The sequence below is a fragment of the Eumetopias jubatus genome, unplaced genomic scaffold (genome assembly GCF_037043125.1).
Source record: "Eumetopias jubatus isolate StellerSeaLion01/CBP00866 unplaced genomic scaffold, mEumJub1_p1.0 scaffold_5, whole genome shotgun sequence".
NCBI lineage: Eukaryota > Metazoa > Chordata > Mammalia > Carnivora > Otariidae > Eumetopias > Eumetopias jubatus.
In genome coordinates, this window is record NW_028274811.1 from 88,771,272 (window position 1) to 88,788,642 (window position 17,371).

Below are 17,371 nucleotides of genomic sequence, written 5' to 3' on the forward strand. Positions count from 1 at the left end.
ATTACTATAATACAAGTTATGACTGGGCATATTCCCTTATTTTTATTCTATCATTACTTTAAAATGTTAGTTTACTGCAAATACCTAGTAACAACAGAGGAATAGGCTCAGAAAAGTGGTCTATAAAATATTAATTTGAAAATCTTCTCTTTCTAAACTTTTACATACCCTGAGAGAGTCAAGATAGAACCATGTAGACAGCTGTCTATCAACTTTTTAATAACAACTAGGACACAAAAGTAAGAATAGTTTTTAAGTTCACTTCATCTCATAACCAGTACATAGGAACAGACAAAAAAAACCCAACCAACAGTTCATTGCTTTTGAAAATACTACCTACTAGGTGGTATTAAAGGCTATTGGATGAGAACAGCTACTACTGTAAGAGAAACTATGGATTCATCGGGGTTAGCTCATAAACAAATACCAGTTGCCCAGTAGAGACTAATGTAAGCAACATGAATATGCTGCCACCAAAATCCTGAGCTGGGACCTAGAGACTACAAAATAAAGGTATTTCAGTCCTGGAAAAGTTGTTAAAATTATTTTACAGAAGAAGTAACTGATTGGAGAGGCTTGTGTAACTTGCCTAACATCACATGACTAGTTGGCAGCAGGGGCCTTGAATCCCCACCATACTGATATGTTAGATTAGGTAAAATGTACATGAAATGCATTTTCTTTTTTTTTTAAAGATTTTATTTATTTATTTATTTATTTATTTATTTGAAAGAGAGAGAATGAGAGATAGAAAGCACAAGAGGGAAGAGGGTCAGAGGGAGAAGCAGACTCCCCGCTGAGCTGGGAGCCCGATGTGGGACTCGATTCTGGGACTCCAGGATCATGACCGGAGTCGAAGGCAGTCGCTTAACCAACTGAGCCACCCAGGCGCCCACGAAATGCATTTTCAAATATAAATTCTTCAGCTTCTTCTGAACTGGACAGATCCTGAAGAATCTTTTTCTAAAAATTCTAAAGTGTTTGAAATTACTATTACCCAATGAACACTTTTATCTATTTATTCATTTTCTATTAAATGCCGGGCACTGAGGTTACAAAGACAAAAGGCAAAAAAAAGTGTAGTCTCTGCCTTAAGTATGTTAAGTATGGAGAGGCAGGAAATGGAAACAGTGAAAATATGAAATGTGAGCAGTGCTGGCCTAGGAGTGTGTGTAAGGTCTCGAGGCATGAGGGAAGTCTGCAGAGAAAGAGCTCCATGAGAACACAGTCTAGAAAAAAATAAGAAGGTGGTCATTGGGTAGACGATGGGGAAAGAAGGGCACTTACAGGAGGAGCTGTGTGTGCAAAGCATGATGCTTGGAACAGCTGGGCAGGCACGCTGGAGGGGGGACTGCAGCAGGTCATGCTGGACAGAGATATAGTCACTGTGCCAGATGACCAAGGACCTTAAAATAAAAGCCTTTAGAAGGAGTCCGAACTTACCCAAAAGAAATGGACAATGGTTGAAGGATTTTAAGAAGAGCTTCCTGCTCAGTTACAGAAAAATGTTTGTGAAAAATGACTTTGGCGTCCACGTCATGAAATAAACTTAGGTTAGGACTCTATAGTACATCAAATTGTCATAGTAACACCCTTACTGAAATGAGATGTTCTGTTAAGCTTGTTATTTCCCAGAAAGAAGTTCTGAATTTTTGTAAATAAGTGAAAAACTCTGACATTTAAAGGAAATGCAGCCACATTTTTACACAAATGCTGCCCTTCACCCCACCTAGTTTCTTAACTCCTTCATATGTATCACAAATTTTCATATACTGATGTTTTAAACAATAGACAACAGGTGTAACCAACGGTGCCTGCCATTATGTTAAATAGATGCCCAATTAACACCAACATCAAGTCTAAAATAAAATGCATTTAAGTATCTTCTACATCTACATTAGTTGTTGTGAATGTTAAAAAAAATAATAATAAACACAAAGCTCATCTATCTAGAATTTTCCAAGCACAAGTGTTACAACTAAATATTCAACTGAGGGCTACACGTAAACTCAACTAACATCTGTCCCATCAGATAGACACATGTAATGCTTATTGGTCAATCTAGAAATGTGCTCGTTTACATTCTAATTTCATTAGGAATCTAAATGTTTGAAAAATGAGTAAGTCCAGGAGTCCTTACCCAGGCCTGCTGACCCAACTTTTTTTCTCCCATCAGGTAATCAGCAATAATCAATGGCATGAATTCAGGAATTACTCATTTACATATTTAAACTGACATTTTGAAATGACAATGAGTAGCTGACAATTAACTGTTCTCTAAGGAAATGCCCTTTCTCTCCATATGGTTTCTACCCTGGGACTAACACTTAAAGAGATTTTCAATTTGCGGAACAGAGAGTCTCCCCAGCTGAGACTCCCGTGGAACTTCATTTAGAATGCAAATGCATCACCTTCTGTACCAAGTATTAAATGCCATTCCCACTTATGCTAAGAAGGCAGTTATAAAATGAAAATTCACCCTCACCATAGGCCTTGGGTAAATTAAACAGTAAAGAAATGTAAGGCTTTGGGGAAAATGCATTTTCTTGTGTTAGCTTGGCAGCATGTATGATGGAAAAGGCCCTCAAGTAGGACCACAGATTCATCCTTCCCCCAGAGGCTTTGTTATCGTGGCTCCTTGTCTTAAAATAGAGATATTAATTCCTGTTGCACGGATGACATGAGATAATGTGCGTATTAATTGATTATAAACTATAAAGGCTTCCATAAACATATGCCATTATTTAAACATTCATTAATATACTGAACTCAAAATAAAAGGACCGTAAAATAAAAATGTAGCCTAGGGGAAAAAACAAAAATACCCTGAAAAAATAAAGTTACTAAAAACGCATGTGAACAAATTGATCTGTATATTCAATTCAATCCCTATCAAAAAATCCCAGCTGCTTGGGTTGAAGAAACTGACAAGCTTATTCTAAAATCTGTATGGGAATTCAAAGGACTAAGAATAGACAAAAAATCTTGAAAAAAAGAAGAACCAGGTGGAAGGATTCACACTTTCTGATTTCAAGACTTATGACAAAGCAACAGTAATCAAGACAGTGTAGTACTGGTATAAGAATAGGCATATATAGTCCACAATAGCCAAACTGTGGAAAGAGCCAAGATGTCCATCGACAGATGAATGGATAAAGAAGATGTGGTGTATATACACAATGGAATATTATGCAGCCATCAAAAGGAATGAGATCTTGCCATTTGCAATGACGTGGATGGAACTGGAGGGTGTTATGCTTAGTGAAATAAGTCAATCAGAGAAAGACATGTATCATATGACCTCACTGATATGAGGAATTCTTAATCTCAGGAACAAACTGAGTGTTGCTGGAGTGGTCGGGGGTGGGAGGGATGGGGTGGCTGGGTGACAGACATTGGGGAGGGTATGTGCTATGGTGAGCGCTGTGAATTGTGCAAGACTGTTGAATCACAGATCTGTACTTCTGAAACAAATAACGCAACATATTTTAAGAAAAAAGAAAAAGAAGAAGATAGCAGGAGAGGAAGAATGAAGGGGAGTAAGTCAGAGGGGGAGACGAACTAGGAGAGATGATGGACTCTGAAAAACAAACTGAGGGTTCTAGAGGGGAGGAGGGTAGGGGGATGGGTTAGCCTGGTGATGGGTATTAAAGAGGGCACATTCTGCATGGAGCACTGGGTGTTATGAACAAACAATGAATCATGGAACACTACACCAAAACAAATGATGTAATATATGGTGATTAACATAACAATAAAAATTTAAAAAAAAAAGAATAGGCATATATATCAATGGAAAAGAAATGAAAGTCCAAAAATAAACCCTTACATTTATGGTCAATTGATTTTTGACAAAGTTGCCAAGAAAATGGGAAAAGAATAGTGTTTTCAACAAATGGTGCTAGGACAACTGGATATCCACGTGCAAAAGAATGAACCTGGAACGCTTCTTCACATCATACACAAATATTAACTCAAAATGGATCATAGACCTATATGTAGGAACTAAAACTATAAAACTCTTAGAAGAAAACATAGGTGGCCTTGGGTTAGACAAAGCCTCCTTGGATATGTCACCAAACACAAGCAACAAAAGGTAACATAATATATGATTCCATTTGCATGAAATGTCCATAGTAGGCAAATCTATAGAGGCAGAAAGTAACTTAATGGTTGCTTAGGGCTGGAAAGTTTGGGGAAAGATGGAAGAATACTGCTAAAGGGTACAGGGCTTCTTTCTGAGGTAATAAAAATGTTCTAAAATTGATTATGATGGTGGTTGCAAAATCGTGAATATACCAAAAACAAAAAACAAAACAACAAAAAAACCCACACACATTGAATTGTACTATCTATCTATCTATCTATCTATCTATTTATTTATTTTTAAGTAGGCTCCACACCCAGCCTGGAGTCCAACACAGGGCTTGAATTCATGACCCTGAGATCAAAACCTGAGCTGAGCTCAAGAGCCAATGCTAACCCACTGAGCCACCCAGGAGCCCCAAATTGTACACTTTAAATGGGCATATTGTATAGTATGCAAGTTATATCTCAGTAAAGCTGTTAGAAAATATCTGAAAGACACACATGTGAAAAGCAGCACTGAATAGTGGTCAAGACCTTCATTTGAGAACCAGAGACATCAGTTGACGTTCGGTTCTTACTAACTGTGGAAACTTGAGCAAATAACAATATCTCTGAGCCTGTTTTTCTCATCTTTAAATTGCATATAATAATAATTTCTTTTCAAAGGGGCTATTGTGAGTAGTAACTGAGGTCATGTATATAAGGTGTTGGCTTAGCATACAGGTTAGCACACAGCACTCAATAACGTTAGCTGTTTTTTCTTAAGATTTTATTTATTTGTTTATTTACTTCTTTATTTGAGAGAGAGAGAGCATGCATAAGCAGGAAGGGGCAGATGGGGGGGAAGAGGGAGAAGGAATCTGAAGCAGACTCCACACTGAGCATGGAGCCTGACTCGGGGCTCAAACCATGAGATCATGACCTGAGCCGAAACCAAGAGTCAGATGCTCAAATGACTGAGCCACCCAGGCACCCCAATAATGTTAGCTGTTTAAAAAAAATATGTGGGCCTTGGTTGTAGGTAGTAGCTTAAAAATAGTAAGATATTGCTGTAAATGTTATTATAAAATTATTTATATGTAAACTTAATTAAACAGTGTTTCCAAATAGGGAGGCTCACTTGAAGACATGGAAAAAGAAAAATCAAGACTCCACTTGAGGTCTTTAGGTAATCACAGAGGCTAGATTTACTTTCCCACCTAAAACAACTAGAAATCCAGACAAAATATAAGAAATAATAATTTCCAGACATTATATAACAGACAGCACAAGACTAGAATCCCTGAGTAAAGGTAAACCAGCAAGAGTAGCCTACAATTATACCAACCTACTGCCTGGAGACAGTTTACAGGATGCAGAACAGGAGAGGGAATCCAACATAACCCAGTGGTTCCACTGAGCTAAGATAGAGAACAAAGTTCAGCAAATTCAAGGTGGATAGAATTTGTGGTGCAGAGAGAAGATGAGGGAATGCCTCAGAAAGAGGGAGCTCCAGAGATCTGCAGAGGCTAAATTAACCCTAGGCTGAAGGTTATTCTGATCCTGCATAACAAAGCTCAAAGGCAAGCTCCCAAAAGATCCAAAGACAAGTGCAGAACAAAGTAAAGGAATACAAACAAAAGCCAGAACTCAACAAGTTATGACATCCTGCCTCCAATAAAAAATTATCAGGCATGCAAAGAAACAGAACTATGTTCCATAACCAGTAGAAAAATTAATCAATAGAAACAGACCCAGAAATGACAGAAATGATGGAATTAGCAGACAAGGAAGTTAAAGTAGCTATTATAAATACATTCCATATACTCAAAGGAACTTCTCGAAATGAAAAATACAATGAAATATGAATGAGATTAATAGCAGCCTAGGCACTGCAGAAAAGACCAGAAATTTTGAAGATATAACAACAGACACTATCCAAATGGAAACATAGAAAGAAAAAAAGATGGGGAAAAAATTAACAGAGGCTCAATGACAAGTGGGCAAATATCAAGCAATCTAATACATGCATAATTGGAGTCCCAAAAAGAAATTAGAGAAGGGACAGAAAAGATGTTTTAAAAAAAATAATGGCTGGTTAATTTCCAAATTTGATGAAAACTAAATCTACAGACTCAAGAATTTCAATAAACCCCAAGCAGGAGAAAGCACAGATGAGTGTTTTATCATTTCACTTTACAGGTAAGGAAACTAAGACAGAGGCAGGTACTGGTACCAAGTCACGTAACTACTTAGTAGCAGAGCCGAGGTGAACCCAGCTTTCCTGACTCAGATCCAGTGCCCTGTCCACCATGTTGCAGAGGAATAACATTATATGACTTACTCTTTAGTAGGTCACCTGGCTGCAGTATGCAAAATCTGAGCGTGTGAAGGGTGGAGGGGGCCAGGGCAGGAGGAGGAGCCTGTTGTACTAATCTCAGTGTGAGATGGGTGATGGTGGGGACCTAAAGTAGGAAGGTGATGAGAAGCTATACTGTCAGAAGCTATATTTTAAAAGCAGAATTGGTGGGTTTGCTGATGGACTGAAGGTACTCTTAGAAAAGAGAAGAATGCATGATGACTTTATTTTTTGACTTGAGTCTCTAGCAAGGGAATAGCCACTTATTGTAAAGGAGAAAACTGAGGGAAGAAGAGTTGGGGAGAGGAGTCAGGAATTTTGTTTTGTAAGTTTGAGATAGCTTCAGACATGCAAGTCAAATATGTAGTTACTGCACATACCTGCCTTAAATTCAAGGGAGAGGTTGTGCTCAGTGATATGGAAAGATCATAAATGTGGTAGACAAATGACTCGTTTGGGAAGCACTACACTAGATGATTCTTAAGAGTCTTTAGATACAAAGAATGTGTGATCCAATAACCAGGAAATACTGTATATCCGAATGGGCTCTTCTGAATGATTAGGTACCAAATTTGTCCCATTCAAAATTCTCTCCCTCGTATTAGTTATAATAGATTTCATTTTACCCTCACTTAGGTTCCATTTATGCTTTTCTGAGTGACATTACAATTTGATTACAGCTTTGAGGCTTTCAGTATTATTCAGTTTCTTCAAAGTTTGGCTTTGGTTGTGCTGTTCTTTGAATATCACCAAAGGCTCTCTTTTAAAAATTGTGTTCCAGACTTATCACCTCTAAGAATAATCCTTATGTCCTGGGAATCTACCTGGCCATGAGACAAGGAATCTAGAAGTCATAGTCTTTCTACTCCATTTACCTTCTGTTCAAGTGTCTCCTGTAACTTTTAAAGCCAAATGAGTCCTCTCTCTAGCTTCCCCAAAGCAGATTTCTGCTAACTGCCCAGGGGAAGAATAATAGAGTCTGTTGACTATGTAAATCTGTAATTCTTTAGTTAAACACTACAGTATCCTGTTGTAGTTACTTTCCTTGTCTAAAGAAGATGAAGCAAAATGTTTGCACAGCAATTCCAGTTCATAAGTTTCACTGATAATTCCAGTTTAGATTCACTCTTTAATAATACAGTACATGGAACCATGAAGGTGTTTATTCTAGCATTACATAAAATACCGTATTTCAAACTTCTAAGATGCATAGTGAGGGCACCTGGGTGGCTCAGTCGTTAAGCATCTGCCTCCGGCTCAGGTCATGATCCCAGCGTCCTGGGATCGAGCCCCTCATCGGGCTCCCTGCTCAGCAGGAAGCCTGCTTCTCCCTCTCCCACTCCCCCTGCTTGTGTTCCCTCTCTTGCTACCTCTCTCTCTGTTGAAAAATAAATAAAATCTTTAAAAAAAAAATGCCTAGTGAATTAATATTGTGAAATCTAAAGGTTTCTTATAATTCTGTTGGCCTGGCACTGACATAGTTACCACTGCGTGTGCAGCGTGAATCACGTTGTCATTCCTGGTAACATGACTAGATAATTCTCAATGCTTCCTTAAGAATACAAGTTCCGGCAATTGTCGGAGAATCTTCCATCTACACGATCTGGTAAGACCAGAAGTACCAACATCAATGATTACAGAAAGATGTCAGTCCCTTAAACTATCCTACAGAAAAGAGTTTGCCTCCTTTAAAGAAATGCTGCATCTCTGAATATTTTGATGTCATTGAGGCTGATACTGGGTGCTGAGACCCAACATCAATACTCTGAACCAAAAAGTGATTTGGAAGGCTTGCACTTTAAATGTGAAGAAATCTTAGGATTATTTTGAACAATCTGATCAGTCTGTTTTCCTTTTTATGTATGCACAGCAGTAAAATGTGATTAAAATCTATGACTAAGAAGCTTAAGGCAGAACTTTCAATAAAAATAAAATTAAAAATCTATCCAATGATATGTATCTTATCATAGTGTGACTGGTACAGAAAACAATGGTGTGTCCCAATCTATAGCAAATTCGATTTAATGAAATTCCAAAGCAAATAATTGGGAATAATCTAAATGTCTGACAATAGAAGAATACTTAAATAAATTAAATAAATAATGGAATATTATAATTACAAATCACATTTTCCAATCTTTTTTATTTTGGTGACAGCTTTATTGAGATATAATCCACATGCCATAAAATTCACCCATGTGAAGTGTATGACCCAATGGTTTTTTGTATATTCAGAGTTGTGCAACTATCACTATAATCAACTTTAGAAGATTTTCATCACTTCAAAAGAAATCCGGTACACTTCAGCTATCATCCTTTAATCCCCCCATTTTCCCCAGCCCTAAAGCAATCACTAATCTACTTTCTGTCTATAAATTTGTATATTCTAGACATTTCATATAAATAGAATCATAGAATATGTAGTTTTTTTTGTGACTGGACCCTTTTACTTAGCATGATACTTTCAAGGCTCATCCATGTTGTAGCATGTTTCAGAGTAGTTCATTCCTTTTTATGACTGAATAATATTCCATTGTATGGCTATCCCACATCTTGTCTATTCATCAGTTGACAGGCATTTGGGTTAATCACATCTTTGACTATTATGAATAAAGCTGCTGTGAATGTTCATGTACAAGTTTGTGTGAGGACATATGTCTTCAGTTGTCTTGCATGTATACCTAGAAGCAGAGTTGCTGGAATATATGTTAATTCTATGTTTAAGTTTATGAGGATCTACTAGACTATTTTCCAAAGTGGTTGCACCTTTTTACATTCCTACCAGCATTGTATGAGGATTCTGGTTTCTCCACATCCTTGCTAACACTTGTTATCATCTGACTTTGATTATGGCCACTCTACTGGATGTATGGTAGTGTCTCACTGTAGTTTCGATTTGCATTTCCCTAGTGGCTAATGATGATGAACACCTTTTTATGTGTTTATTGGCCATCTGCATATCTTCTCTGAAGAAAAGTCTATTTGGATCCTTTGTCCATTTTTAATAGGTTTATCTTTTTATTATTGAGATGTAAGAGTTCTTTATATAATCTAGATGCAAACCCTTTGTAAAGTATATGACTTGTAAATATTTTTTCCCATTCTTTGGGTTGTCTTTCACTTTTCTGATAGTGTCCTTTGAAGCACAAGTTTTAAGAATTTTTATTAGCCAAATTTATCTATTTTTTTCTTTTGTAGTCTATGTTTTGGTGTCATATACAAGAATCTATTGCCAAATCCAAGGTGACAAAGATTTTGTCCTATGTTTTCTTCTAACAGTTTAATAGTTTTAGCTCTTAACATTCAAGTTTTTGATCCATTTTGAGTTAATTTTTGTATATGAGGAATGTAAGGAATACATACATTTTGTATATGAAAAATGTATACATTTTTGTATGTGAAGAAAGTGTCCAAGTTCACTCTTCCCCTTGTGGCTATGCAGTTGCCCCAGCCCCATTTGTTGAAAAGTCAATTCTTTCCATATTTCACCCTTGATGTTGAAACCCTTGTCTTCGTGCTCTTATTGAAAATAAATTCACTATAGACACATGGTTTGTTTCTGGACTCTCAGTTCTATTTCATTGATCTATAGGTCTATCATTTTGCCAATACCACACTGTCTTGATGACTGTTGCTTTGCAGTAAGTTTTGAAAGTGGGAAGTGTGAATCCTCCACCTTAATTCTTCTTTTTCAAGATTCTTTTGACTATTCTGGATCCCTTGAATTTCCATATTAATTTTAGGATCAAATTATCAATTTCTGCACACAATGGCAGCTTGGATTTTGAGAAAGTTTGCATTAAATCTGTGGATCAACTTTGGGGAGCACTGCTATCATAACAATATTAAATCTTCCTGTCTATGAACAGGGGATGTCTTTCCTTTTACCAATCATTTTCTTAAAGGGGGAAAGAAGCATTTTTTCAAATTTATTTATGAGAGAGAGGGAGAGAACATGAGCAGGGGTGGGGGGCAGAGGGAAAGAGAGAAAATCTCAGGCAGATTCTCCGCTGAGCAGGGAACCCGATGCAGGGCTCGATCCCAGGACCCTGGGATCATGACCTGAGCCAAAGGCAGACTCTTAACTGACTGAGCCACCCAGGCACCCCTATCCAGTCATTGTTTATATACTAGAGGAATGAGATGATGCAGCTATGTCCCTAGGAAAACAGAAATGATATTCCTTGGTTATGGGATAATTGGTAATTTTTATTTTTAAACATTCCTGCATTTTCCAATTTTTCAACAAGAGTATCTTTTATATAACCAGAAAGAAGTTATTCTTTCAATATTTATTTATTTATTTATTTATTTATTTACTTGACAGAGAGAGAGTACAGCAGGGGGAGCAGGGGGAGCAGCAGAGGGAGAGGGAGAAGTGGGCTCCCTGCTCAGCAGGGAGCCCAATTCAGGGCTCAATCCCGGGACCCTGGGATCATCATGACCTGAGCCAAAAGCAGGCGCTTAGCAGACTGAGTCACCCGGGCACCGAAGTCATGATCCTAGGTCCCAGGATTGAGCCCCATATCAGGTTCCCTGTTCAGCGGGGAGACTGCTTCTCCCTCTGTCCCTTACCCCTCTCTCACTCTCTCTCTCAAATAAATAAATTTTTTTAAAAAGGAAAATATTCTTTATTAAAATACACTCACATTTAAAGTACTTTATAAACATGAATATGCTTGGAAATGAAAATGGTTGAAAGATTTTTCAAGATACCTGAACAATACCAGTGTTTATACTCGGCCATCTCTTCAACAGAATTTACTGATTGAATACTTTATGGCCAATAGTGTGCTAGACCCTAAATGTACTGTTTTTTGTCTATTTGCTTGTTTTTTTGTTTGTTTGTTTGTTTTTAAGTAGGCTCCACACCCAGCGTGGACCCTGAGATCAAGTCCTGAGCTGAAATCAAGAGTCAGATGCTTAACCCACTGAGCCACCCAGGCACCCCTGAGTGTACTATTTTAACAAAATAAACATGATTCCTACCCTCATGAAGCTACATTTAGTGGGAGACTGACAATAAACACTCAAACAAAGTAGAAAATAGAAATGCAATTACAAATTGTAAAGAGTACTATGGCAGAAAGCCCCTGGTACTACGATAGCGAATAATGGTGGGGAAGAGCTAACTCACTTTGATATAGTGGTCAGGGAAGCTCTCTCTAAGGTACCAGTGTTTGCACTGAGGCTTGGCTACTTGATATAAGGGCAAATGTTGGTGTTTGGTATCTGTCAAATGTTCAAGTTTCTTAAACTTAATGTTTAAACTTAAGTTTAAACTTAATGCTCAGTTTCTTAAACTGAAAGGTAAAAATAGGAAGCTTTAAAATTCCAAAGGGAAATTAATTTCAACAAATAGAGTAAAACCCCACCACCTCCTATACCATGGTAAATAGGGTCCAAAAAAATTCAATACTATAAAATGTGGGGTTAAGTGATCATAAAGTTAATGAAATGCACCAGAAGAGCCTGCTGTGGTCCCACTATACAGTCCCAACTCTCCCCCGTCCAACCCGCAGTTTGGCTCCACCTAAGAGTAGTTGTCTGTTCCAGCTTAACTATCCGTGGGGATGATTCTGGGGCCCCAGGGCAGGCTGGGAGTTCCTGGATAGAGGCAGCAATTCCAGGAATCTCCAGTGAGCTGGTGCCTTTTTGTCAGCCTGCTGGGGAAGTATGGGCCAAGAGAATACTGAAGATTCGAAGCCCTACCCTTTCTCTCCATCTTCCTGAGGTTGTGTGCCCTGACATGTCCCCTCCTGGTCTCAGTCTATCTTCCACTAGCCTCCCTCCAAACATGAGATCTCCAGCCCACTCCTGTTTGAGAATAAGAGTTAAGCAAAGGACCAAAGCCAAAATAACTGAATGAGGATTACCATGGAAGTTTTATTATAGGTTTGGTTGCTACTTGCCTACTCAATATCCATTCCCTGCTCTTAGTAACAGAACTCAGAGTTTGTTTAGGAGGCAACGTGACTAATCGAATTACATGCTTCCTTGAACTCTACTGCAAGAACACTATTGCATGGTAAGGTGATGGAGTTTAACTGATAAGATTTCAATTAAGGGCTTTGGGAAAGCTCGACTTTAATGATATAGGCACTACTCATTTCAGCTTCCTTTTATACCTTCCTCCTTGGAACCTGGACATAGGGCTGGAAATACAGCGATCGCTTTAAGACTAGGAGATAACCATGAGGATGAATGTTTTATATGAAGAATAGTGATACAGAAAGATGGAAGGAAGCTGGGCATTGACACCATTGTGGAATGGCGGTCCCAGTCTGAATGAACCACCTCCAGACCTCTAGGTGAGAAAGTCCATCTTTGACTGTCCCATTAGTTTTCCATTATATATAGCCAACTGAAATCCTAACAGATACAGTGGTATACCATGAGCATAAACTTAACATCTTTTAAAGAATCCAAGATTTTTAAGGTTTTAGTGGAGAAAGTCCAACTCTCAGATTATAAAAGAGAAAATTCACAGCACTCCATTCCTTATCACCCACTGTAGAGTGGTCAGTAAAGGTCATTAAACAAAAGTAGCACAAAGCAGCAGCTCCAGAGAGGGAGGCATTTAATGCCACTTATCTTCATTAACCTCATTTCCCAAGCCGTATCAAATAAACATATATTCCAGGTAAAACAGTGCTTGCTCTGTAAACATACTTCTAGAGAGGTTCCTTGGTTCCTCCTTGCAAGGAGATTGCCATCCCTGAACTCCTCCTATATGAGAATTTTTCACAGCATAAAATGACTTCCGAAGCAACTCTGCCCACAGGTAAAGTTATGGCTTAGGGTGCATAATTGCGCATACCACCTTTCAACTTTCACACAGATGTATTAAAGTGATATGGCTCAAGGAATGATAGTTTTCTCTACTTTTACCTTAGCAGCCTTCTACTCTAATCTGAAATCTCCTATTTACTACCACACACTTACACACAATGCCTCATCCTCCAAAACAAAGTCCTCAGATTATGCCTACAGAATTCATTATTCTTCAGGGCAGATACAACCAGCATTCAAAATAATACGAACATTTGTACAGAAAGTGTAGTTCAGATAAAGCAACATATTAATAGGCCAAATCAAAGGAAGGAAAAGAGAGAATTCTGCTAGTTCTCTGTATGTACCCTTGCCCATGTGAAATTAAATTCTTTGTGCATCCTAATGTGAAGAATGCAGACTGTTTTTATTATCACAAATAAGATAATGGGCATTCAAGTAGGAAATTCAAGTAGGCTGTTCAAGCAAGAAAAAAATCTAAACTATATGATGAAATTTTTTATCACAGAACCCAAAAAGGGAAGACTTCCAGATGAAAATCATGTGGAGTCAACTAGAATTACATTTTTTTTTCATTTCAGAATAGGATTACTCCATAAAGTTTTCTGATATCTTTCTAATGTTTTCCAATGAAACTCTAGAAAAGTAATAAAATTCAGTCAAGAGTCATCATAACTGAATCGAGTCCCAAATAAGTTATTTTTTTAATTGTCAGAATCTTATATGTCAAATCACCTGTTTTAGAGATCTTTTAAAAAAATTGAGGGGGGATTCCCTACTCTTTTTTTCTCTAAGTAGGCAAGGACAATCAGCAGGAGGCAGCCTGGGATTTTCAGAGATCTTTACTATCATCAAGACAAAGGCTAAACTAATATGTAATATACAACTTAGGTGGCCTTCCTAGAAGGCAATTCAAATTTCAGCGTCGAAGGTCTTCCGTGCCCTGTGTCAACCCTTTAAAGAAGCATACCATAAAACATTACGAGTGCCTTCTTCACCATCTGTGTGTGATAAGTGATAAAAATGTGGGCAGAAGTAATCATTTTGCCAAGCCCTGCGGTTTGAAGCCACAACACAGGGAATCTAGAAGCAAACACACTGAGGGTTTTAAGTGGTCTCGCAGAAGCGCCCTCACACCCCACTGGAGACTCACCTGGTTAGCTTGACCCGCGGAGGTAGGGAGTCGGGTCTTTTTTCCAGACTCACCTCTAAACCCCCAGTTTGTGCCTGCGTGCTTGGTTTCCCTCAGGCTAACAGGTTTAAATCAGTACTGGGTGGCAAGCTATGTCCATTCTGTGGGTTCCGCAGTTTGGAACACAGGGGCTCTGCAGCACCCGAAAGTTCTTCGCAGCCTGTTTTCATGCCCAATCTCTGTCACTGAGAAAGCATCCCTATCCTGGTCCAGTCGCGGGGCTGTCCATTGAGCAGCCGGACGGATCGCTGCCCGGTGCGATAGCATCTCACCAGAAGCCGGAGGCTGCAGGGCAGCCCCTCTTACCTGGGACAAGTGGCCAGAACCCGTTTCAGCAGAGGCATGAATGCTCCAAGACCCGGGGAGGACTCGCATCCTAAAGAGATGTCTCCCAAAGCCCAGACAAAGACAGCGCTGGGAAAAGTTGGACCAACTAGCACCACCAGAAGGCGAGCGGCTCAGCCCCTCGGCCTTCGTGGCTGAGCCGGCGACGCGCTCTCAGAGTCGCAGCCAACTTTTCGGTGAGCTTCTGAGCAACTTGCTGGAAGTTGGGGCGAGGGGGCAGAGGAGGGGTCAAGGGCAGCGCGGAGAGGCTGGTTGTGCCCCAGCCGGTTTCGCGTACCTCCCCAGTACCTGCTAATGTATCCGTCCCCGTCGCCGTCGCACGTCTGGAAGAGGCGCCGCATCCGCTCCTCCTCGCCGGTGCTGGACGTGTCGCTGCTGCTGCTGCCGCTGCCGCCGCCGCCGCTGCTGCCACCGCCGCTGGCGCTCCCCGCCGCCGCCGCAGCCGCCATCATGCGCCGGCTGCCTGCTCGGGAGGAGGAGGACGAGCGACCGCGGGAGGAATCTGCGAGGCGCAAAAGCGGCTCGCAGCCCCGAACCTGCCTGACAACGGAGCATGCCCAGTGGCCGCCGGGGCGCTCCGGGCGCGGGATTCCAGCTCTCCGGGTTTTGCCCAGGCTGGGAAGATGGGCGCTCTGCAATCGCGGGAGTAGGCACCTTAGTGGAGAGGGAGGAGGGGAAGGTAGATCGTGGAGTCGGGGAGCCAAAGATGCCGAGGGGACGCCAGGGGACGCGAAGTGTGGCAGAGTACACAGGAGGTCCCCTGGAAGGGTGTCAACTCCGCGTATCCGACCACAACACGGACCTCTGACACTTGAGGACTCAGGCAGAGGCGAGTGTACTACCGGCAGAACTCCTCCAGCTGCCGGGAGTCGTGGATTTCTTTTCAGAAGAAAGATAAACACTCCCGTTTTGCAAACTCAAAGCGATACTCCCAGTCTCAGTCTGCAAGATTGCGCTGGATTCTGTACCTATAACCCACAACCAACAAATGAGACCCAGAATGGCGGGGGATTTGTGCATTTTTAACACCTGTCAAGAAATCTGAACCTCCTTAGCTCCGACTGGTCTTCCACACTATACTGTAAACAGTCTGCTCTCCGGTGTGGCATTGTGTACGTTTGATCCATTTCTGGAGACGGCTCCTGACCTGACATCACTACTATTTGACCCAACAGTTTTAATAACATCAAGAGCGAACATAATAGTTGCTCTCATTTCACTGCAGACCTGAAAGATGTCTCTATAATTATCAACCCTATGATAGGTAGGTAACTACTTCATAGGGTATCTTGGTAATAAAATAAGAGAGTACGGAATGGGAAGAAAGTTTAGGGTGAATTAGGATTTAAGCCTCTTTTGGGTTAAATAAATTGATTCTTTAAACCCTTAAAAAAAAAAATAAGAGAGTACATAATGCACTTAGGACAATGTCTTGATACCTACTAAGTACTCAGTAAATGTTAGCTCTCATTATCCCCAATTTACAGATAAGAAAACTAAGGCACCCAAACCTGCTTAAAATTCCAGGCTTAGTAAGTGTCAGGGCAGAGGCAAGCCCAGGCAGGCAGTCTAACTCCAAAGCAGGAGCCCTTAAACACAACAGTATCCTTCCACCACAGCAGAAAGGGAACCACAATGAACCAATTTGTGGTTTAGGGAATGACTCATTATTCTGTCCCAGACTTTCTGTCAGAGGTCTGAAAATTCCTGTGGTAGTTTTAAAAACACATCTGCAGATTCTTTGGTGCACCTCTCATCAAGAGACAGAGTCTGTTTGCCTCCCCCTTGAACCTGAGGGGGACTTTGTGAATATTCTCTTAACTTCTGAGGCCAGGCTAGAAAAGACACTATAGATTCCATTTGGCTCTCTCGCTTGGGACAAGAACCTTGGAAGCCCTGAACTACCTTGAAAGAAATTAGTCCACACTAAGCTGCCATGCTGGAGAGACCATGTAAAGACAGAAAGAGATGCCCAAGGAACCTCAGCTGTTCGAGACTTCCCAGCCCAGGTGCCAGACCCCAGTGAATGAGAGAGCCTTCAGACGATTCTAGACCCTGAACAAAAATTGTCCAACTGAGCCCAGACAACCCCCAGAGATACAATGGCAATAATAAAAGGATTGTTGTGGTTTTAAACCACTGTTCTGAGGTCATTTGTCATGCAGCAATAAAACCAGAAGACGTCCATATGTCTTGAAACTGTCTGCCAGGTCAGAAGGAAGCTGTTTTTGCCTCTTCTCTCCCCTCTCTGCCCCATCCACCCCTTCCTACTTCAGTTCTTTTTAAATCTGTAAGTTCCCAGGACTTCAGGGCACTTATGATCCATACAATGAATAGGATGTCATCTTAAAAAATTCTGTCAAGGGACACCTGGGTGGCTCAGTCAGTTAAGCGGCTGCCTTCAGCTCAGGTCATAATCCCAGGGTCCTGGGATCGAGCCCCACGTCCAGCTTCCTATTTAGTGGAGAGCCTGCTTCTCCCTCTCCCTCTGCCTGCTGCTCTGCCTACTTGTGCTCTCTCTCTGTCAAATAAATAAATAAAATCTTTAAAAAAAAAAAAGAAAAAAATTCTGTCAATATATCCAATAGTATTTGCTTAAAAGATGCTACTGTCAA

At 40.3% G+C, this 17,371-nt stretch overlaps 1 protein-coding gene across 2 annotated transcripts in view; it reads right to left on the reverse strand.

Moving 5' to 3' along the window:
- The window catches only part of MCC (MCC regulator of Wnt signaling pathway), a 388,904-nt gene extending 373,696 nt beyond the window's left edge, over window positions 1–15,208 (reverse strand). The window contains exon 1 of one of the 2 annotated variants that reach the window (XM_028102838.2): window positions 15,045–15,208. In XM_028102838.2, the coding sequence (XP_027958639.1) occupies window positions 15,045–15,208 (164 nt within the window). Of the gene's footprint in view, window positions 1–15,020 lie in introns of both variants that reach the window. The other variant, XM_088023429.1, reaches the window with a different exon arrangement.
- Between the last annotated feature and the right edge of the window lie 2,163 nt (window positions 15,209–17,371).